General features: G+C 46.4%; 1 protein-coding gene across 7 annotated transcripts in view; it reads right to left on the bottom strand.

Moving 5' to 3' along the window:
- Positions 1–21,394, bottom strand: part of LOC139269044 (unconventional myosin-XVIIIb-like) — a 452,517-nt gene that overhangs the window by 6,935 nt on the left and 424,188 nt on the right. For all 7 annotated transcript variants that reach the window (XM_070888021.1, XM_070888023.1, XM_070888024.1 and 4 more), the window contains 2 exons: positions 15,862–16,029; positions 143–1,362 (listed from right to left, as the gene is read on the bottom strand). In XM_070888021.1, coding sequence (XP_070744122.1) covers positions 144–1,362; positions 15,862–16,029 — 1,387 coding nt within the window. In that variant the 3' untranslated portion in view covers position 143. The remainder of the gene's footprint in view (positions 1–142; positions 1,363–15,861; positions 16,030–21,394) is intronic.

Here is a 21,394-nt window from a genome sequence, read left to right as displayed (position 1 = left end):
TTGGGATGTAAATGGTCCAATCTAAATTCCTTTCTGCATTGGGACAGAAGAATCCAGCTTATTGGCTTTGGGATGGGAGGTCATAGCAATTATGCTCTTTTTTTATAATCTCTGCGTTTTAATGAAAAAGTCAACCGTTTACCTTATTCTTTGTTTGGCTTTTTCAAGTATTTCATCATAACAGAATTAATGTCACCAGCCACCGACTCCTCTTTAGCCCCTTGCTCTGCCTGAGCGTTTTCATTTTCATTTTCCGTTACTCGAGAAGATGATTTTTCATCTCTTGACCTCCGAACTCCAGGACGGTTCTTGATGCTATCTGCACTTTTGTAAGAAATAGTGGAACCGGAGGACGAGGAGGAGTCAGACATGTTAGCGAGGGACTCTTTGTCTCCTTTAGACGTACATGGCCTGACCGCCATAATCTTTTTTAAGGGGGCCAAACTGGAAGTATTTTTGGAAAGCAACTTGTCCAAATTGACAGCGGGAGGTCTCGGCTCTCCCTGGCTATCCGGTGTGGGTCCGGCCATGAAGTTTGTGGACTGGGACCTTCGTATTGCAGGAAGAATATCATTGTCGTTATCATCATCTTGTTTCCGCTCGTAGCTAAGGCTTGGTAGCTTCCAACTGGGCTTCTTCCCGTCTGTATTTTCATCAGGAAGGCCACTGAATCGTTTGCTCTTGAACACGATCGGCTGACTGCTAAGAACCTCATCGATATCTTCTTCGATTGACAGCTCGAGCCACTTGCGTTGGGGCTTGAGCCGAGGAGGGATTGCCTCATCTGTTTCTCTCAGGGAGAAACTCGGCTTTTGACTGGCATAATTGTGACGAGGTTCAACTAATGTCTCAAATGAACCATATCTGTTTCTCTGGGTTGCGGCAGTGGGGTCAGGAACTTCACTGCTCACTGGCAAAGACAGCAGACTGGCTGAACGGACCAACCCTGTTCCTCCTCTGTGGCCGCCGGCAGGAAAGCCGCGAGTCTCTGAAAGACTCCGAGTCGCGAATCTCAGCAATGCCTCATCGTCGTCATCATCTCGAATGATTGGCCGCTTTCTCAGTGAGGAGATGCCGGCAGTCTGGTAAATAGGTAGAGGAGAACTGTCCTCCATCTGGAGGCCAATCGGCTCCCTCTCACCGGCACGTTTTCTCCTCAGTTCCTCAACAAATTCAGACAGAGCAAGCGAGGAACTTGGGGATTTTTCCTCTTCCAGAGGAGGTCTTCTTCTGGATGGAGGTGTAGATCGGTCTACTGCTGTCTGGTCGGGGCTCTTCCCAAATTCCCGGCTCCTGAAGCTGCGCAGGCTTACTGAAGAGCCTGGCCGGCTGGAATCTTGTTCCACACCATCCCTGACAAACCTGAGGAAAGCAAAATTTGACATTGTTTTAATGGATAGACGTCCAAGCGATCCAACGCTTATACATACAAGCCGCCTGTTCTGTCGAGGAGAAAGAAGTATTGGAAAAAATATCCCCTTATTATTAGTCATGTTACCTTTCACAAAAACAAATATATTTACTTCATAAAAGTTAATATTTTTATACTTGGAGTGGGATCCCTAAAGCAGCTGTTTAATTTGTCAAATCATGGTGATGACACTGTGGCCTTTGACCTGCGACCGCATCCAAATATCCAACCAGGTAAATTTTTGATGCCATTTTCTTGCGAACCCTAACATTACTGGTACTGAGATTACAGCCTTCTGGACTCAACATCAAGTTCAACAGTTTCAAACCAGAACCTCTGCCCCTATTTTTTACATTTCTTTCCTCTTTCCTACGGCACCTGTTGATGACGCTGGCATCTCCAATTACACCCTATCTAGACTCATCTTTTGTTTCTTAACTTGTCCCATTACCATCTCCTTTTGCCTCGCACCATCATCCCTTTTGTCTCTTAATTTCTTCTTCCTTCCACCCCTTCCCAGACCTTCCCTTTTGTTCTTTCCTCCACATCCCCCTTCCCCCGCCCCTACACTTTCTTAAAAATCTGTTACATCTCTAACTTTCTCCAGATCTGACGAAGGGTCACCGACCTGACAACGTCAACTCTGTTCCTCTCTCCGAGCGACGGCCGCTCCGACCCACCTCCACCCACCCACCGCCCCTCTCCCGACACCAACACCACTCCGACCGGAAACAAGAACCATAGGGCTGGATTTTCCGGCCCTCTTCGCCCCGTTTTGCGCCCCGGAGCGGCACGAAAGGCGGTGCTGAGTTCTCCAGCGCCCCGACGCAATCCTCCGTTCGGGCTTCCCGCCGGGAAGAGCTGCGCCTGGTGTGCAACGCCACTCGTGCGACACCGGTGCGGGTTTGAGCTCCTGCCCGACCCGTCCACCCGGAAGTGCGCGCGCAATGACCACCCGGGAAATCAGGGCGATCCAGCATAGCCGGCGGTGCACAGGAAGGTTAAGTCCTCCGGGGGTAAGTGCGAGGGTTTGTTCTTTTAATTTTTTTTTGCGATTTGTGTTGTGGCGGCGTGGGCAATGTTTTGGTGTTTTTTTAATGTATCCCCCCCCCCCCCTCCCGCCCCCACAGGCCTTTCTCGGAGCATGCCCGGGCTGGCTCGTAATTTACGAGTTTCCTATCCTTGCACCAAGAGAGGTGTACATTGCCTCCCTCACTGCTGCGCCCCAGATGCCCAAACATAAGTACTGTGATGGGTGATGAGAAAGGACTAATTAGAATCTTGTTGTGCGAGGCCCCTTGGGGAAGAGTGACCATAATATGGTAGAATTCTTTATTAAGATGGAGAGTGACACAGTTGATTCAGGGTCCTGAACTTAAGGAAAGGTAACTTTTACGGTATGAGACGTGAATTGGCTGGAATAGACTGGCAAATGATACTTAAAGGGTTGACGGTGGATAGGCAATGGCAAACATTTAAAGATCACATGGATGAACTTCAACAATTGTACATCCCTGTCTAGAGTAAAAATAAAGCGGGGAAGGTGGCTCAACTGTGGCTAACAAGGGAAATTAAGGATAGTGTTAAATCCAAGGAAGTGGCATACAAATTGGCCAGAAAAAGCAGCAAACCTGGGGATTGGGAGAAATTTAGAATTCAGCAGAGGAGGACAAAGGGTTTAATTAGAAGGGGGAAAATAGAGTACGAGAGGAAGCTTGCTGGGAACATAAAAACTGACTGCAAAAGCTTCTATAGATATATGAAGATTAAAAGACAATCAGAGGTCCCTTGCAGTCAGATTCAGGTGAATTTATAATAGGAAACAAAGAAATGGCAGACCAGTTGAACAAATACTTTGGTTCTGTCTTCACGAAGGAAGACACAAAATGCCTTCCAGAAATACGAGGGGACCAAGGGTCTAGTGAGAAGGAGGAACTGAAGGAAATCCTTATTAAGCGAGAAATTGTGTTAGGGAAATTGAGGGATTGAAGACCGATAAAGCCCCGGGGCCTGATTGTCTGCGTCCCAAAGTATTTAAGGAAGTGGTCCTAGAAATAATGGATGCATTGGTGATCATTTTCCAACAGTCTATTGACTCTGGATCAGTTCCTATGGACTGGAGGGTAGCTAATGTAACATGACTTTTAAAAAAAGGAGGGAGAGAAAAAAGTGGGTAATTATAGACCGGTTAGCCTGACATCAGTAGTGGGGAAAATGTTGGAATCAATTATTAAAGAAAGCAGTGACAGGATCGGTCCAAGTCAGCATGGATTTATGAAAGGGAAATCATGCTTGACAAATCTTCTGGAATTTTTTGAGGATGTAATTAGTAGAGTGGACAAGGGAGAACCAGTGGATGTGGTGTATTTGGACTTTCAAAAGGCTTTTGACAAGGTCCCACACAAGAGATTGGAGTGCAAAATTTAAGCACATGGAATTGGGAGTAATGTACTGACATGTATAGAGAACTGGTTGGCAGACAGGAAACAGAGAGCCGGGATAAACGGGTCCTTTTCAGAATGGCAGGCAGTAACTAGTGGGGTGCCACAGGGCTCAGTGCTTGGACCCCAGTTATTTACATTATACATTAATGATTTAGATGAAGGAATTGAGTGTAATATCTCCAAGTTTGCAGATGACACTAAACTGGGTAGCGGTGTGAGCTGTGAGGAGGACGCTAAGAGGCTACAGGATGACTTGGACAGGTTAGGTGAGTGGGCAAATGCAAAGCAGATGCAGTATAATGTGGATAAATGTGAGGTTATCCACTTTGGGGGCAAAGTATTATCTAAATAGCAGCAGATTAGGAAAAGGGGAGGTGCAACGAGACCTGGGTGTCAGGTTACATCAGTCATTGAAAGTTGGCATGCAGGTACAGCAGGCGGTGAAGAAGGCAAATGGTATGTTGGCCTTCATAGCTAGAGGATTTGAGAATACGAGCAGGGAGGTCTTACTGCAGTTGTACAGGGCCTTGGTGAGGCCTCACCTGGAATATTGTGTTCAGTTTTGGTCTCCTAATCTGAGGAAGGACATTCTTGCTATTGAGGGAGTGCAGCGAAGGTTCACCAGACTGATTCTCAGGATGGCAGGACTGACAAATGAGGAGAGACTGAATCGACTCGGCCTGTATTCACTGGAATTTAGAAGGATGAGAGGGGATCTCATCGAAATGTATAAAATTTTGAGGGACTGGACAGGTTAGATGCAGGAAGAATGTTCCGATGTTGGGGAAATCCAGAACCAGGGGACACAGTCTAAGGATAAGGGGTAAGCCATTTAGGACTGTGATGAGGAGAAATTTCTTCACTCAGAGAGTTGGTAACCTGTGGAATTCCCTACCGCAGAGGGTTGTTGATGCCAGTTCATTGGATATATTCAAGAGGGAGTTAAATATGGCCCTTATGGCTAAAGGGATCAAAGGGTATGGTGAGAAAGCAGGAAAGGGGTACTGAGGTGAATGATCAGCCATGATCATACTGAATGGTGGTGCAAGCTCGAAGGGCCAAATGGCCTACTCCTGCACCTACTTTCTATGTTTCTATGTATCTAAGACGTAACCTATTCCCGTCCCGCCTCCAGTTTTGCCCCGAAAACAGAAAAGCCGAAAGTTCAGCCAAACTCGCATGATTCTCCGCCCCAGGCATTGGGCCAGACGGAACACTTTACAATGCAACCCGTTTCAGGCGGAGGGCAATTTCAGCCCTGCTGTGTATTTCCAGCATTTTCTTGTTTTTATAGAATAAATCGAGATTTGCTTTTGGCTACATGATTATTTATAGATTAGCTTCATGAAGGAATTACATTTATTTTTTAATTCATTCGTGGGATGTGGGCATCGCAGGAAAGGCCAGCATTTATTACCCATTCCTAACTGCCCTCGAGAAGGTGATGGTGAACTGCTGCCTTGAATTCAGAACTAACAAATGGCTCGCTAGGTCATTTCAGAGGGCAGTTGAGAGTCAACCACATTGCTGTGGATCTGGAATCAAAAAGAGGCCAGACTGGGTAAGGATGGCAGAATTCCTTCCCTAAAGGACATCAGTAAACCAGATGGGTTTTTATGACAATCCTGTAGTTACATGGATACCATTATGGTCTTAAGAGAAGTAGCGGCAGGGATTGTGGATGCATTGGTTGCAGTTTACCAAAGTCCCTGGATTCTGGGGAGGTTCCAGCAGATTGAAAAACTGCAAATGTAATGCCCCTATTTAAAAAGGAGGCAGACAAAAAGCAGGAAACTATAGACCAGTTAGCCTATAGTTTCTGTGGTTGGAAAATGTTGGAGTCCATTATTAAAGAAGCAGGAGCAGGACTTTTGGAAAAGCAAAATTCGGTCAGTTGGAGTCAGCATGGATTTATGAAGGGGAAGTCATGTTTGACAAATTTACTGGAATTCTTTGAGGATCCAATGAACAGGGTGGATAAAGGGGAACCAGTGGATGTGGTGTATTTGGACTTCCAGAAGGCATTTGACAAGGTGCCAGATAAAAGGTTACTGCACAAGATAAAAGTTCACGGGGTTGGGGGTAATATATTAGCATGGATAGAGGATTGGCTAACTAACAGAAAACAGAGAGTCGGGATAAATGGTTCATTCTCAGGTTGGCAATCAGTAACTAGTGGGGTGCCGCAGAGATCAGTGCTGGGACTCCAACTATTTACAATCTATATTAACGACTTGGAAGAAGGGACTAAGTGTAACGTAGCCAAGTTTGCTGACGATACAAAGATGGGAGGAAAAGAAACGTGCGAGGAGGACACAAAAAATCTGCAAAGGGACATAGACAGACTAAGTGAGTGGGCAAAAATTTGGCAGATGGAGTATAATGTTGGAAAGTGTGAGGTCATGCACTTGGCAGAAAAAAATTAAAGAGCAAGTTATTATTTAAATGGAGAAAGATTGCAAAGTGCTGCAGTACAGCTGGATCTGGGGGTACTTGTGCATGAAACACAAAAGGATAGTATGCAGGTACAGCAAGTGATCAGGAAGGCCAATGGAATCTTGGTCTTTATTGCAAAAGGGATGGAGTATAAAAGCAGGGAAGTCTTGCTACATTTATACAGGGTATTGGTGAGGCCACACCTGGAATACTACGTGCAGTTTTACAAAAGGATATACTTGCTTTGGAGGCAATTCAGAGAAGGTTCACGAGGTTGATTCCGGGGATGAGGGGATTGACTTATTAGGAAGATTGAATTCATTGGAATTCAGAAGAATGAGAGGTGATCTTATCGAAATGTATAAGATTATGAGAGGGCTTGACGAGGTGGATGCAGAGAGGATGTTTCCACTGATAGGGGAGACTAGAATTACGAGGCATAATCCTAGAATAGGGGCTGCCCATTTAAAACTGAGATGAGGAGAATTTTTTTTCTCTCAGAGGGTTGTAAATCTGTGGAATTCGCTGCCACAGAGAGCTGTGGAAGCTGGGTCATTGAATAAATTTAAGACAGAGATCGACAGTTTCTTAAACGATAAGGGAATAAGGGGTTATGGGGAGCGGGCAGGGAAGTGGAGCTGAGTCCATGATCAGATCAGCCATGATCTTATTAAATGGTGGAGCTGGCTCGAGGGGCCATATGGTTTACTCCTGCTCCTATTTCTTATTATTGATTCCAGCTTTTTATTTCAGATTTATTAATGAGTTTAAATTCTCCAGCTGCCATGGTGGGATTTGAACTCATGTCTCTAGATCATTAGTCCAGGCCTCTGGATTACCGATCCGTATATAAGACTACTGTGTAACCGTGCCCTCTGTTGTACTACTACAAGGAGTGAAAGAGCAACATCGATAGGAACAGAAGCCCTGATTCTGGACATGCCGAACTATTGTATGTTGAAGTTGAAAGGAACATGACATTTGAAAGAACAGTTTCTTGAAAAAAAAAGTGAGGCAACAAACTAAAGGAAAAATAGGGAAACCTTAGTTTCAAAAAACTGATAACTGAAAGCTAATGTAGAAACCAGTGTGAGAACTGCAGTGAACAACATTCAGGGAACTGTTCTGCAGGCACAGATGGCTGGCATGATTGAGATGGGATGGTCTGTAATCTTTGAAATGAAATCCAATTTCACTCTCAAAAAGGTTCTGGGCTCTGGTGCTCCCACATTGCATAGAATGGCAAGCTTCGAAATGCTATTAATGTTTTTATCTCCACCTGCAGATAGGATAAACTCATTTCAGTACAGTAACCTCTGGATAATCTTGAAATTGCCTCACGCAAACCACCTGCTAAGTCCGACCCCAGATGCTTGGACCAAGTGCTTTGAAACTCGCTGTGCAATTATCTCCAGAGTGGCTGCCTGCACAATTCCCAGGCAGGAGTTGAAAAGTTCCAAATTTTCAGCACTGACTCCTGAGCCCTCCTGCGATTGCTGTCCTAATCCCTCCCTCGTGTCTTGCAATATCTGCCATTTTGGAGCACGTGCAAGAGAATTTTGGTTCAATTTTGCAGGCTGAGGTAACTCAGGTTCAAAAAAAATGTCTGGTGAAAACAACAAAATTATTATTTTATACACTGTGGGCCAAATCTTGCTGGAAAAATAACAGCGAGTTCACGTCGCCCGCCTTTATTAATGCGAAAATCAATGGATTAAAAGATGCGGCGTGAGTTGTGTATCTCTGCAACCTCCTGGACAATTTACGCTCTGCATCATTTCCCTCACATAAACTGCAGCTTTCCCTTAGCCTCCCCGTTATTTTTAAGACCTCACTGGATTTGCGCATTAATTGCCCACAATGTTTGGGCTCATAATTAATAGTGTAAGTACCCCTTTAACGATGTGATAATTGTTAATGCAATGCCAATCAATCTCTCCGGCCCAGAAAAGGAACAATTTAAATTGTTGAGTCTCATTCCTGCATGTCGTAAATTCTGAGAGATTTATAAAATTAAAAATATATATATTTTCCTTTGTCTCCCTTTTTTCTCTCTTAATCCAATTTTTCTTTCCTTCTCTTTATTTCTCTTTCTGTACCGGATTTGACTTTCACTCCAGAGACTTGAGCACATCAATCTCGGCTGACAATCCAGTGCAGTGCTGAGGGAATGCTGCACTGTCGGAGGTGCCGTCTTTCGGATGAGACGTTAACCCGAGGCCCCGTCTGCTCTCACAGGTGGACGAAAAAGATCCCACGGCACTATTTCGAAGAAGAGCAGGGGAGTTATCCCCGGTGTCCTGGCCAATATAAATCCCTCAATCAACATCACTAAAATAGACTATCTGGTCATCATCACATTGCTGTTTGTGGGAGCTTGCTGTGCACAAATTGGCTGTGGCATTTCCTACATTACAACAGTGACTACACTCCAAAAGTACTTCATTGGCTGTAAAGCGCTTTGGGACATCCTGAGGTCATAAAAGGCACTATATAAATGCAAATCTTTGTTTTTTTTGCTTTTTGAACACATAATGTGGGCAAACACTCCAGTGCAGCACTGAGGGAGTTCTGCAAGTTCAGAGGTGCTGTTTTTCTAATGATATGTCAAACTGAGACTGCTCAAATGTCACAATTCGAAGAAAGCAATAGAGTTCTCCCGGTGTCCTGACCAGCATTCATCCATTTTATCCATCAACAGATTATCTGATCAGCTACCTCACTGATGTTTGTGGGGCCTCGCTATTGGCAAATTGTCTGCCAGGTTTGTCTACATTTCACTGGAGCGACTACCCTTCAAAGATAGTGAAATATTGGACGGGTAAACATGGTAAGAGAGGAAGTTTTAAGGAGTTTACGAATGAACATACATACAATGACCCGACAGGTAAAGACCATCTGGGCCATCGAGCCTGTCCCACACAATTGCGATACCTTGTGTATCACAACATATACACTCCACCCCGCCCGAAACCATGTGATTGAAGAACTGCTAACGTTGTACTATTGTTTAAAAAGGGAGGAAGGGATCAACCAAATAATTACAGGCCAGTTAGCTTAACATCGGTGGTGGGCGAATATACTGGAATCAATTCTGAGGGACAGTATAAACCTTCATTTGGAAAGACACAGATTAATCAAGGTAGTCAGCATGGATTTGTTAAGGGAAGGTCATGTCTGACTAACTTGACTGAGTTCTTAGGAGGTAACAAGGAGGGTCGATGAGGGAGTGCGTTTGATGTAGTTTACATGGATTTTAGCAAGGCTTTTGACAAGGTCCCACATGGCAGGCTGAACAAAAAAGTAAAAGCTCATGGGATCCAAGGATGAGTGGCAAATTGGAACCAAAATTGGCTCAGTGGCAAGAAGCAAAGGGTAATGGTTGAGGGGAGTTTTTGTGACTGGAAGGCTGTTTCCAATGGGGTTCCACAGGGCTCAGTACTCGATCCCTTACTTTTTGTAGTATATATTAATGATTTAGACTTAAATGTAGGGGGCATGATATAGACATTTGCAAATTGGCCGTGTGGTGGACAGTGAGGAGGAAAGCTCGAGACCGCAGGAAGATATCGAACTGGTCAGTTGGGCAGAAAGGTGGCAAATGGAATTCAATCCGGAAAAGTGTGAGGTAATGTATTTGGGGCGGGTCAACAAGGCAAGGGAATACACAATAAATGGGCAGTGTGATTATTTGCGCTAGTTTTTTTGAGCATCGCTTTATGCCTGCGGCCCTGGACTCCGCCCCCGATGCCTGCGCATGCGCAGATTCCTCAAACTCAACACCGGAAGCCAGGCCTGTATCGTGAGCTGGAGCTGTGCTGCATGTTTCTAGCCTTTGGATTATTGTCAGGACTTTTGCCTAGAATATCGCTGTGAATATCGACATGAAAATATTCGCTGGCTTCTGTGGGAGAGGAAACATCGGAGGTGGGAGAGAGAGCGCGAGAGAGATGGGAGGGAGAGGGAATAGCCCAAAACACAGAAGCACAACACAATAAATAAAAAAAACACCTCACATTCTTACAATTCATTGAAATTTAATTAAATTAAATGTTTTAGACAAAAAAAAATATTTTTTTGAATTTCTTTTAATATGTTTTAATAGGGTAAAAATAAACTTGCCTTTAATAGACACGGTTTTTAATATAAAAATTAGTGATAAAATTTAATTTTTCTATCTTTTAAAACTCTTATGCTTTTACCAGGTGTAAGAGTTTGAAGGACATTCGCTGGGCAGGAGTTGTGCAAATAGCCCAAATCTCCACCCGCGACAGTCCTTCTCCCGGGGATGTGTGCAATCTGTCAAAATAATTTTTGACCGTTCATAAATGTCGGTTCTCGGGGCCGGCACTCATGAGGCCTCTTTGGGCGCGTGTGCACATCGTACATACCCAGAGAGGCCGCAATTTACGGCCCAATGTCTGGTCATTATTACATTGCTGTTTGTGGGACCTTGCTGTGTGTAAATTAGTTGCTGCATTTCCCCAAGTTACAATGGTACATTTTGAAAGTACTTCATTGGCTGTAAAGCACTTTGAGACATCACAAAGTTGTGAAAGGCGCTATATAAATCTAACTCTTTCTTTCTGAGTGTTATACTCCGATGTAGCATTGTTTTTTTTCACAGAAAAAATACCTTAATAAGATGAAGCAGCAAAAATGTCATAAAAATAAGTTAAGACAGCAGCACATTTTGAATGATTTTACTTTCTCTGGGGTTTTATCTTATGCAGAGTGGGGATGATGTGTGAGATTGCATGGGAAACATCTACATAACTAAATGGGCTTGATCTCATGGCAGGAACCAAACACTGGGAAGATTAACTTATCATAATTCAATATGCAATCGAGAGCTGGTGGATTTGAAAGCTTATTTCTCCAGGTTCATTAGATTTGAGCATTGTCAAATTAGATCCTGGAAAGATCTAGTAACTGAGCCACCTCTGTTGGGCCGTCTCCTTTTCGTCGCCAGTAATTGCTTCAAGTCATTTGCATGTTGAGTAAAGAATTAGTTAGAAGGCTAAGTGGTACGCCCCGGAATATTCCCGGACGCTTTTCCTCCACTTAGGGCTGTCTCTGGCCAGGGACTCCCAGGTGCTGGTGGAAATGTTGCAACTTATCAAGGAGGCTTTGAGGGTGTCCTTGAAACGTTTCCTCTGCCCCCCTGGGGCTAGCTTGCCATGTAGGAGTTCCGAGTAGAGCACTTGCTTTGGGAGTCTTGTGTCAGACATGCGAACAATGTGGCCCGCCCAACGGAGCTGGTCGAGTGTGGTCAGTGCTTCTATGCTGGGGGTGTTGGCCTATCGAGAACACTGACTTTGGTGCGTCTGTCCTCCCAGGGGATTTGCAGGATCTTGCGGAGACATTGTTGGTGGTATTTCTCCAGCGACTTGAGGTGTCTGCTGTATATGGTGCATGTCTCTGAGCCATACAGGAAGGTGGGTATCACTGCAGCCCTGTAAACCATGAGCTTGGTACCAGATTTGAGGGCCTGATCTTTGAAAACTCTCTTCCTCAGGCGGCCGAAGGCTGCACTGGCGCACTGGAGGCAGTGTTGAACCTTGTTGTTGATGTCTGCCCTTGCTGATAATAGGCTCCCAAGGTATGGAAAGTGGTTCACATTTTCCAGGGCCGCGCCATGGATCTTGATGACTGGGGGGCAGTGCTGTGTGGCGGGGTCAGGCTGGTGGAGGACCTTTGTCTTACAGATGTTTTGTGTAAGGTCCATGCTTTCGTATGCCTCGGTGAAGATGTTGACTACGACTTGGAGTTCAGTCTCTGAATGTGCGCAGATGCAAGCGTTGTCTGTGTACTGTAGCTCGACGTCAGAGGATGGGACAGTCTTGGATCTGGCCTGGAGCCGGCGCAGGTTGAACAGGTTCCCACTGGTTCTGTAGTTTAGTTCCACTCCAGCAGGGAGCTTGTTGAGTGTGAGGTGGAGCATGGCAGCGAGGAAGATCGAGAAGAGGGTTGGCGCCACAGACCCAATCCACGTCCAGATCAGGGTCATCGCACCAACCCTCTTCTCGATCTTTCTTGCTGCAATGCTTCATCTTGCCCTCAGCAAACTCCCCGCTGGAATGGAGCTAAGTTATAGAACAAATAGGAATCTGTTCAAGCTCCGCCACCTCCAGGCCAGAGCCAAGGTCATCTCATCCTCTGTCATTGAACTACAGTATGCAGACAACGCTTGCGTCTGCGCACACTCGGAGGCCGAACTCCAAACTAAACATTTGTAAGATAAAGGTCCTCTATGAACCTGCCCCCGCCACATAGCACTGCCCCCCCCCGGTTATCAAAATCCATAACGAAGCCTTGGACAACGTGGACCATTTTTCATACTATCAGCAATGGTAGACATCGATGACGAGGTCCAACACCGCCTTCAGTGTACCAGCACAGCCTTCGGTCACCTGAGGAAGAGAGTGTTTGAAGACCAGGACCTCAAATCTGGCACCAAGCTTATGGTCTACAGGGCAGTAGTGATATCCGCCCTCCTATATGACTCAGAGACGTGGACCATATACAGCAGACATCTCAAAGCGCTGGAGAACTACCATTGTAATGCTGCCTCAGTAAGATCGTGTAAATCCCCTGGGAGGATAGGCATACCGACGTCAGTGTCCTCGCTCAGGCCAACATTCCCAGCATCGAAGCACTGACCACACTCGATCAACTCCACAGGGCGGGCCACATCGTCCACATGCCCGACACGAGACTCCCAAAGCAAGCGCTCTACTCGGAGCTTCGACACGGCAAGCGAGCCCCAGGTGGGCAGAGGAAATGCTTCAAGGACACCCTCAAAGCCTCATTGATAAAGTGCAACATCCCCACCGACACCTGGGAGTCCCTGGCCCAAGACCCGCCCAAAATGGAGGAAGAGCATCCAGGATGGCGCTGAGCACCTCGAGTCTCGTCGCCGAGAGCATGCAGAAAACAAGCGCAGGCAGCGGAAGGAGCGTGCGGCAAACCAGACTCCCCACGCACCCCTTTCCTTCAACCACTGTCTGTCCCACCTGCGATAGAGACTGTAGGTTCTGCATTGGACTCTTCACTCGCCTGAGAACTCACTTTTAGTGTGGAAGCAAGTCATTCTTGACTCCGAGGGACTGCGTATGATGATGACTGTGGCCTCAGGGGAACATTCCTGCTCCTCCTGGCTCTATAACAATGATTTTTTTGGGGGGGAAATCACTTTTTCGGTAGAGGTCACCCAGCAACCACTTAAGCACCCCGAGCGGAGCACGCCCAATTCCTAATCCACGCTACAGTACCAAATATCGGTGAGGGGGCCTATAAGAGTCGTTAGGCCACACATAGCCACCTGTAAGGGGAGTAACGACTGTTTCTGGCAACCACTAGTGATGTCTGAAAAATCCTCCAACCCAAAGCTGGGTCAGATGTCTATCAGGCACCCATTGGGCACAGGCTGCTAGTTCACAAAATTGGCTCTTGTTGCATAAAAACACAAGAAATAAGAGCAGGAGTAGGCCATTCGGCCCTTCGAGCCTGCTCCGCCGTGGCTGATCTTCTACCTCAAATCTATTTTCCCGCCCTTACCTCCATATCCCTTGATTCTCTTAGTATCTAAAAATCTACCGATCTCTGTCTTGAATATACTCAAAGACTGAGTCTCCGCAGCCCTATGGGGTAGAGAATTCCAAAGATTCACCATCCTCTGAGTGAAGAAATTTCTCCTCATCTCAGTCCTAAATGGCTGACCCCTTATTCGGAGACAGTGACCCCTGGTTCTGGTTTCCCCAGCCGGGGGAAACAACCTCAGCATCTACCCCTTGAAGACCCTTTCAGAATGTTATATGTTTCAATGAGATTACCTCATTGCTCTAAATGCTCGGGAATATAGGCCCAGTCTTCTCAATCTCTCCTCATAGGCAGCCGTAAAATGTGTTAAACAAGGTCCAATTTCTACTCCATTAAGAGAGCTTTATTGGTTCAACAAATCATTCTGTGTAGCAGCAACACCATGATGCAGATCTAACAAATCAACGGTGCTTTTTAAAAACTTTGCCAGCATTTCCAGCTGTGCCTGTTTGGAAGTTATTGATTTCATCTCACAGATGTGTAGAGCCCAATTCCAACAGGAAATTTCGATGTTGAATGCAGCAATGGGCACCAGTTACTGAAGCATAAGAACATAAGAAATATGAGCAGGATTAGGCCAGACGGCCTCTCGAGCCTGCTCCGCCATTTAATACGATCATGGCTGATCCGATCATGGACTCAGCTCCACTTCCCTGTCCGCTCCCCATAACCCCTTATCGGTTAAGAAACTGTCTATTTCTGTCTTAAATTTATTCAATGTCCCAGCTTCCACAGCTCTCCGAGGCAGCGAATTCCACAGATTTACAACCCTCAGAGAAGAAATTCCTCCTCATCTCTGTTTTAAATGGGCAACCCCTTATTCTAAGATCATGCCCTCTAGTTCTAGTCTCCCCTATCAGTGGAATCATCCTCTCTGCATCCACCTTGTCAAGCCCCCTCATAATCTTATACGTTTCGATAAGATCGCCTCTCATTCTTCTGAATTCCAATGAGTAGAGGCCCAACCTACTCAACCTTTCCTCATAAGTCAACCCCCTCATCTCTGGAATCAACCTAATGAACCTTCTCTGAATTGCCTCCAAAGCAAGTATATCCTTTCTTAAATATGGAAACCAAAACTGTATGCAATATTCCAGGTGTGGCCTCAATAATACCCTGTATAACTGTAGCAAGACTTCCCTGCTTTTATACTCCATCCCCTTTGCAAAAAAGGCCAAGAATCCATTGGCCTTCCTGATCACTTGCTGTACCTGCATACTATCCTTTTGTGTTTCATGCACAAGTACCCCCAGGTCCCATTGTACTGCAGCACTTTGCAATCTTTCTCCATTTAAATAATAACTTGCTCTTTGATTTTTTTTCTGTCAAAGTGCATAATCTCACACTTTCCAACATTATACTCCATCTGCCAAATTTTTGCCCACTCACTTAGCCTGTCTATGTCCCTTTCCCTTTGCAGATTTTTTGTGTCCTCCTCACACATTTCTTTTCCTCCCATCTTTGTATCGTCAGCAAACTTGGCTACATTACACTTAGTCCCTTCTTCCAAGTTATTGATATAAATTGTAAATAGTTGGGGTCCCAGCACTGATCTCTGCGGCACCCCACTAGTTACTGATTGCCAACCTGAGAATGAATCATTTATTCTGACTCTCTGTTTTCTGTTAGTTAGCCAATCCTCTATCCATGCTAAAATATTACCCCTAGCCCCGTGAACTTTTACTTTTGTGTGGCAGGTTGTCAAATGCCTCTGGAAGTCCAACTACATCACATCCACTGGTTCCCCTTTATCCACCCTGTTCGTTACATCCTCAAAGAATTCCAGCAAATTTGTCAAACATGATTTCCCCTTTCATAAATCCATGCTGGCTCTGCCTGACCGAATTTTGTTTTTCCAAATGTCCTGCTCCTGCTTCTTTAATAATGGACTCCAACATTTTCCCACGCGATTGACCCCTCAGAGCAGTGTGGGGGTCACGGGCCAAAGGAGACTGAAACGGCACCTACCTCGAGCGGTGAAGACTGGTGCTGTCAGCTGTCGATGCCCTGGACAGACTGCCGGCCACACTGCCTCCCGACGTGGTCGATCGGCCCGTCGACAATCCCTGCCGTGACCTCGTCCCCACGCTAAGCTCGCCACTCAGAAACGATCCAACGGTTGATTGGTTGTCACTGCTTTAAGTGGGAAAAGAAAGAAAGACAGGGAACTACAGTCAATTGCGTTTACTTTTGATCAGAACCCACTTTCAACTTGTCTTGGCAGGGGCCTGTCTGGAACTAAAGAACGATAAAGCACCGGGCCAAGATCTAGCAGAGTATTCACTCTGACGTAGAGAGATCATTCATTATTTCTGAATGCTTGTGTGTGGGGATAGGAACAAATCAGAGGGAGTTAAGCGCTGTGGATGTTTGCCGCGATGGTGGCAGTGAGCACGTCCGGGCGTGTGGCCAGCTTCCTGCGCCCCGCCAGGGTTTTCGGGGTCGGTCTTGGCATTACCGCCCGGAAGAGGCGAGCCTCTGGTCGTGTTAACGCCCCTGGTTGTGACACCGGCTTGATTTATGCCACCCGCCCAACCCATAGCGCCCCCTGCTGGGAGCGCCTGTGAAAGCGGGCGCTCCGACCTGTAGCGGCTGCAGTGAGGTCGGTAATGCCCACCTCAGGTAAGTGTGATTGGGTTTATTTTATTTTTTTTGCAATTTATGTTGTGAAGGTGTGAGGTATTTTGGGGGAATGTTTTTGGTGGGGGTTTTTTCAGGTTTTTTTTTTCTTCCCCAGGACTCTCTTAGCGTGCTCCCGGGCCGGCTGTTTAGCTCGGGATTTTCGCAAGCTTAGCCGGCCTAGTGCCCTAAGAGCGGTGTGCAAAGCCTCTCTTAGCACCCCGCTCACACTCAGGGCCCAGCTGCCCAATATTGCTGACTGAGGCGCAAACTGTTGCCGGGCGCAAACGTTACCGCCCAGCCGCCATTACTGCCCCAAAATCCTAAAAGCCCAAATCCAGCCCCAGATATTCTCCATAAAAAAAAGGATCCCTAAATACAACCTAAAATATGATCGCTGGAATAAGGGATTGCCTCTAAATTGCGCACTCCTGCCTCAGACAGTATTAAGCGCCGGCTGCAATTCTCTTTAATATGTGAACATGGGACCTTTATTTACTTTTTAAACGACTACGCGAGAGCCTGCCAATCCCTGACCAAGATTTCCAAGACAAACACTGAAAGAAAATATAAATTCCCAGCACTATAAAAGTCATTCCCAACACTGAACAGAGCACAGAAACTTAAAAAAAAATGAAGATTAGCGAAAGAAAAAAATCAAACAATTGTTGAATGTCGGAAATGCAGAGCAGGGCATCTAATAAGGAGAAAGGATGGGTTTATACGTCAGCTTGGGGCTGATTGTTAGAACTGGAAATGGGCTGGCACGGGATCCCTTTGATGGAACGGACTGAAGCAAGGAGGGGCGGAAGGTAAAGATCAAAGGCACAGTTAAGCAGAATCACAGCGCAGAAGGAGGCCATTCAGCTCCTCAAGCCCATGCTGGCTCTCTGACGAGCTATCCACAATCCCACTCCCCTGATCTTTCACCATTTCCTTTTTAAAAAAATCACCTATTTATCCATTCCGTTTTAAAAGCTAAAGATTCTGCCCGCCCCCCACTCCCGTTTCTGGCCAGGCATTCGAAGTCCCAAGAAACTGCTGTGTAAAAAAAAATCTCCGAACATATCCCTTTGGTCGAGGCCTTAAATGTGTATCCTCTAGTCACTGACCAGTGAAAATAGTTTCCCCTGACAAGCCTGCTATGTATTTCCAGCATTTTGGGCACTTTTCTTTCATAATATTTTCCCTATAATATTGTACCCTCAAATCCTCCTCTTCCCAACTGGGTGGTGGTCCTGCAATATAGGCTGTGGTCTTCATCTAGGCTTCTCAGTCAAAAGAAAGGTATATGTGCAATTGTAAAAAAAAAAAATAGCATCTATTTATTTCCAATTGACTCAAGTCAGGTTAATCTCCCAGGAGACAAACACTACACTATTACATTATGGCAATGTAACAGGGACCTTCATGACACCTTATGTCTGGTTCTGTTCTGAAGCAATCAGATCTATGCCGAGGTCTTGTCCTGCGCCCATTCATACGGCACCTCCTACTTCTAATTCTGACAGTCTCCACCCTTGGACAAGCTTGTTCAATTAGTGTCAATTACAATAGAGGCTTCTTAAATGGCCCCCCATCCACCACCTTCAACACTCACTCCCTCCACCACCGGCGCACCGTGGCTGCAGTGTGCACCATCTACAAGATGCACTGCAGCAACTCGCCAAGGCTTCTGAGGCAGCACCTCCCAAACCCGCAACCTCTACCACCCAGAAAGACAAGGGCAGCAGACGCATGGGAACACCACCACCTCCACGGTCCCCTCCAAGTCACACAGCATCCCGACTTGGAAATATATCGGCCGTTCCTTCATCGTCACTGGGTCACAATCCTGGAACTCCCTCCCTAACAGCACTGTGGGAGCACCTTCACCACACGGACTGCAGCGGTTCAAGAAGGCGGCTCACCACCACCTTCTCAAGGGCAATTAAGGATGGGCAATAAATGCCAGCCTTGCCAATGACGCCCACATCCCATGAATGAATAAATAACAATCGTTATTGTCCAGTAGACACAGAATAAAGGTAATCATCTTAAGAGTCAGAGAGGGAGATGAGGAGAATTTATTTTACACAGCGGGTTGTTATGATTTGGAATTCACTGGTGATGACAGGAGGCAAAACTGAACTTCACAGCCACATATATAATGGAAACTCCCTATGTTGTGTGCACCCTCCTGCCAATGCTGCCAATGCATAGCCTCAGCTTTGCATCCCTCAGCTCCTCAGCCTGCACTGCAGAGAAACATCTCATTAAAAATCTTATATCTATGAACCCTGGTCCAATTCTCCCTTGTCACTAATCCTACTTCTTGGATCGTTACACTTTAAAAAAATTATTTCCTAGGATGTGGGCGTTGCTGGCAAGGCCAGCATTTATTGCCCATCCCTAACTGCCCTCGAGAAGGTGGTGATGAGTCCCCTTCATGAACCGCTGCAGTCCGTGTGGTGAAGGTGCTGCTGGGGGGGGAAGGGGGTTGGAGTTCCAGGAGTCCCAGTGACGAGGAAGGAATGGCCGATATATTTCCAAGTCAGGATGGTGTGTGACTGGGAGGGGAACGTGGAGGTGGTGGTGTTCCCATACGCCTGCTGCCCTTGTCCTTCTAGGTGGTGGAGGTCGCAGGTTTGGGAGGTGCTGCCGAAGAAGCCTTGGCGAGTTGCTGCAGTGCATCTTGTGGCCGGTACACACTGCAGCCACGGAGGTGGAGAAAGTGAATGTTGAAGGTGGTGGATGGGCTGTCCATCAAACGGGCTGCTTTGTGCTGGATGGTGTCGTGCTTCTTGAGTATTGGCTGTGAGAAATGCCACAGGAAATCGATTAATCCCCCTGCATATCATGTTCACCCAACAGGTTGGGTCTTGCTTCCCCGTACATTGTGTAGACTTGACGAGTGTTCAAATTAAAATTAAACCCCGACTCCTGCACCTTAGGAAGCAGCTCCACGCGTACCTTTTAAGTCGTGAAGCAAAATTATTTTTGAGATTGGGTTGTTGAAATCGAAGAGCTTCACCCTGTCAGTGAGACTCAGCTGAACAAAAGGATTAAAGAAGATGAAAATCATTTTGTCAGAATTTTCATTGCGACTCTTAAGACTTTGATAAACACATCAAATCGCAGGATGCCTCTTCTGTACCCTTACTGCAAAGGGAAGATAGTCTGATGTCGGATGTTTGAGCTCGTTGAAAGATAATCGGAATGTGACACTGATCTCGGAGGTAATGAATCCTATCTCTTATGTTCTTATGATTGCCTGGAAAGTAAGGCCGGTAATTCACCAGCAGCACTCTGGGCCACAGCATCTTTGTACTCAAAGGGCCTGCTGCTCCCTGTCTTTCCCAAAGGGCACCTTGTCTGGTTGCTCTATGAATCCACAGACAGACATCGCTCTCTTCATGACTGAACCTTGACAGGGCGTGTCCATAGGTTACCCGAACATGGGAATGGGAGGCGGGGTGAGGTGGGGGCGGGGGAATGGTGCTCAGAGCTAGGTCCGGTCCTGTCCTCCACAACGGGTTGGGTGTTGTGGGCCTGGGGGGGGGAACGGGGGCAGGGGGGCTGCTCGGATCCAGGTCCCATCCTGTCCTCGACCACACACGGACGTTTGAGCAAGAATCACTGGATAGCAATCCTTCCCCACCCCAGTGGCACAGACACCGTGCCGAGCATTGCCACGACTGCCCTGGTGAAGGTCAGGGAATGACGCTGGGAACTTCCTGTGCTGCTGAATACCAAACCAGAAGCTGCAGCCACCCACCAAGCCATTGCGAGAGCTTCTGTAATAGCTTTGTTTCAGAGAATGAATCACTGGGTTGAAAATAGAAAAAAACGCCCACGAGAGCAGTAGTGTTGGGCGGTAGGTGAGTAGCCCTGCAAAAAAAGGTAAGTTAATGGGTTTTTACTAATAATTTAAACATTCTCTTGCAGCGATTCAAGTGAAAAGGGTCCTGTGAATGTTTTTCTGATTTTTTACTTCACGTTTTTTGAAAAAATATTTTCCTCCTCCTCAGCCCAACCTGCAGCCTGGGTGTAAATTTTAGTCATTATCGGCCATTTTCTTTCAGAACCGTCTAATTGGCCCAAGATTCCATTTTCTTGCTGAGAATCGGGGCGGAAAGGCCATCTTTTCTCGCAGGCCAGATTTTTCTCTTTTTTTAAAATGGAATTTATTGCCACTGATAATTTGAGAATCTTAGCGCTATTTTGGGCGGCAATCCGGCGCTGACTGATTGTTTGGAAATTCTTGCCCTTAATTCTTTTCTCATTAGTGAAGCAGTTGAGGTTTTTTTTCCAACAATCTGAAATTTCATCTTAACTTTATCCTGGTGCTTGCCCGCAAATGAGCAGATTGATTGGAAAAAATGTCACTGTGGGACTGGAACTCAGGTCTTCAGCATTGCTAGTCCAGGGCCGTGACCATTACATTACCATATCCATATCCAAATTAGCTAGGGTTCTTGTTCTCAATTGTAATGCAGAGACTTCCAATGGAAAATGTGTGTGTAGGCATTGGGTGAGGTGATGAGCAGGATTGGCTGTAATGTCCCTCTGAGCATGCGGCATATTGACACTCGGTATGGGCACTCGGGTGAGGTCATCATCATCATAGACAGTTCCTCAAAATCAAGGAAGACTTGCTTCCACTCTAACAGTGTTCTTAGGTGACTGAACCGTCCAATACAGGAGTTAGTCTCTGTCACAGGTGGGACAGACAGTCGTTGAGGGAAAGGGTGGGCGGGACAGGTTTGCCGCACACGTCTGCCGCTGCCTGCGCTTGATTTCTGCATGCTCTCGGCGATGAGACTCGAGGAGCTCAGCGTCCTCCCGGATGCACTTCCTCCACTTAGGGTGGTCTTTGGCCAGGGACTCCCAGGTGTCGGTG

The sequence above is a fragment of the Pristiophorus japonicus genome, chromosome 8 (genome assembly GCF_044704955.1).
Source record: "Pristiophorus japonicus isolate sPriJap1 chromosome 8, sPriJap1.hap1, whole genome shotgun sequence".
Lineage (NCBI taxonomy): Eukaryota > Metazoa > Chordata > Chondrichthyes > Pristiophoridae > Pristiophorus > Pristiophorus japonicus.
The sequence above is the reverse complement of the archived record's forward strand: the minus strand, read 5'-3'. Positions and strand labels throughout refer to the sequence as shown.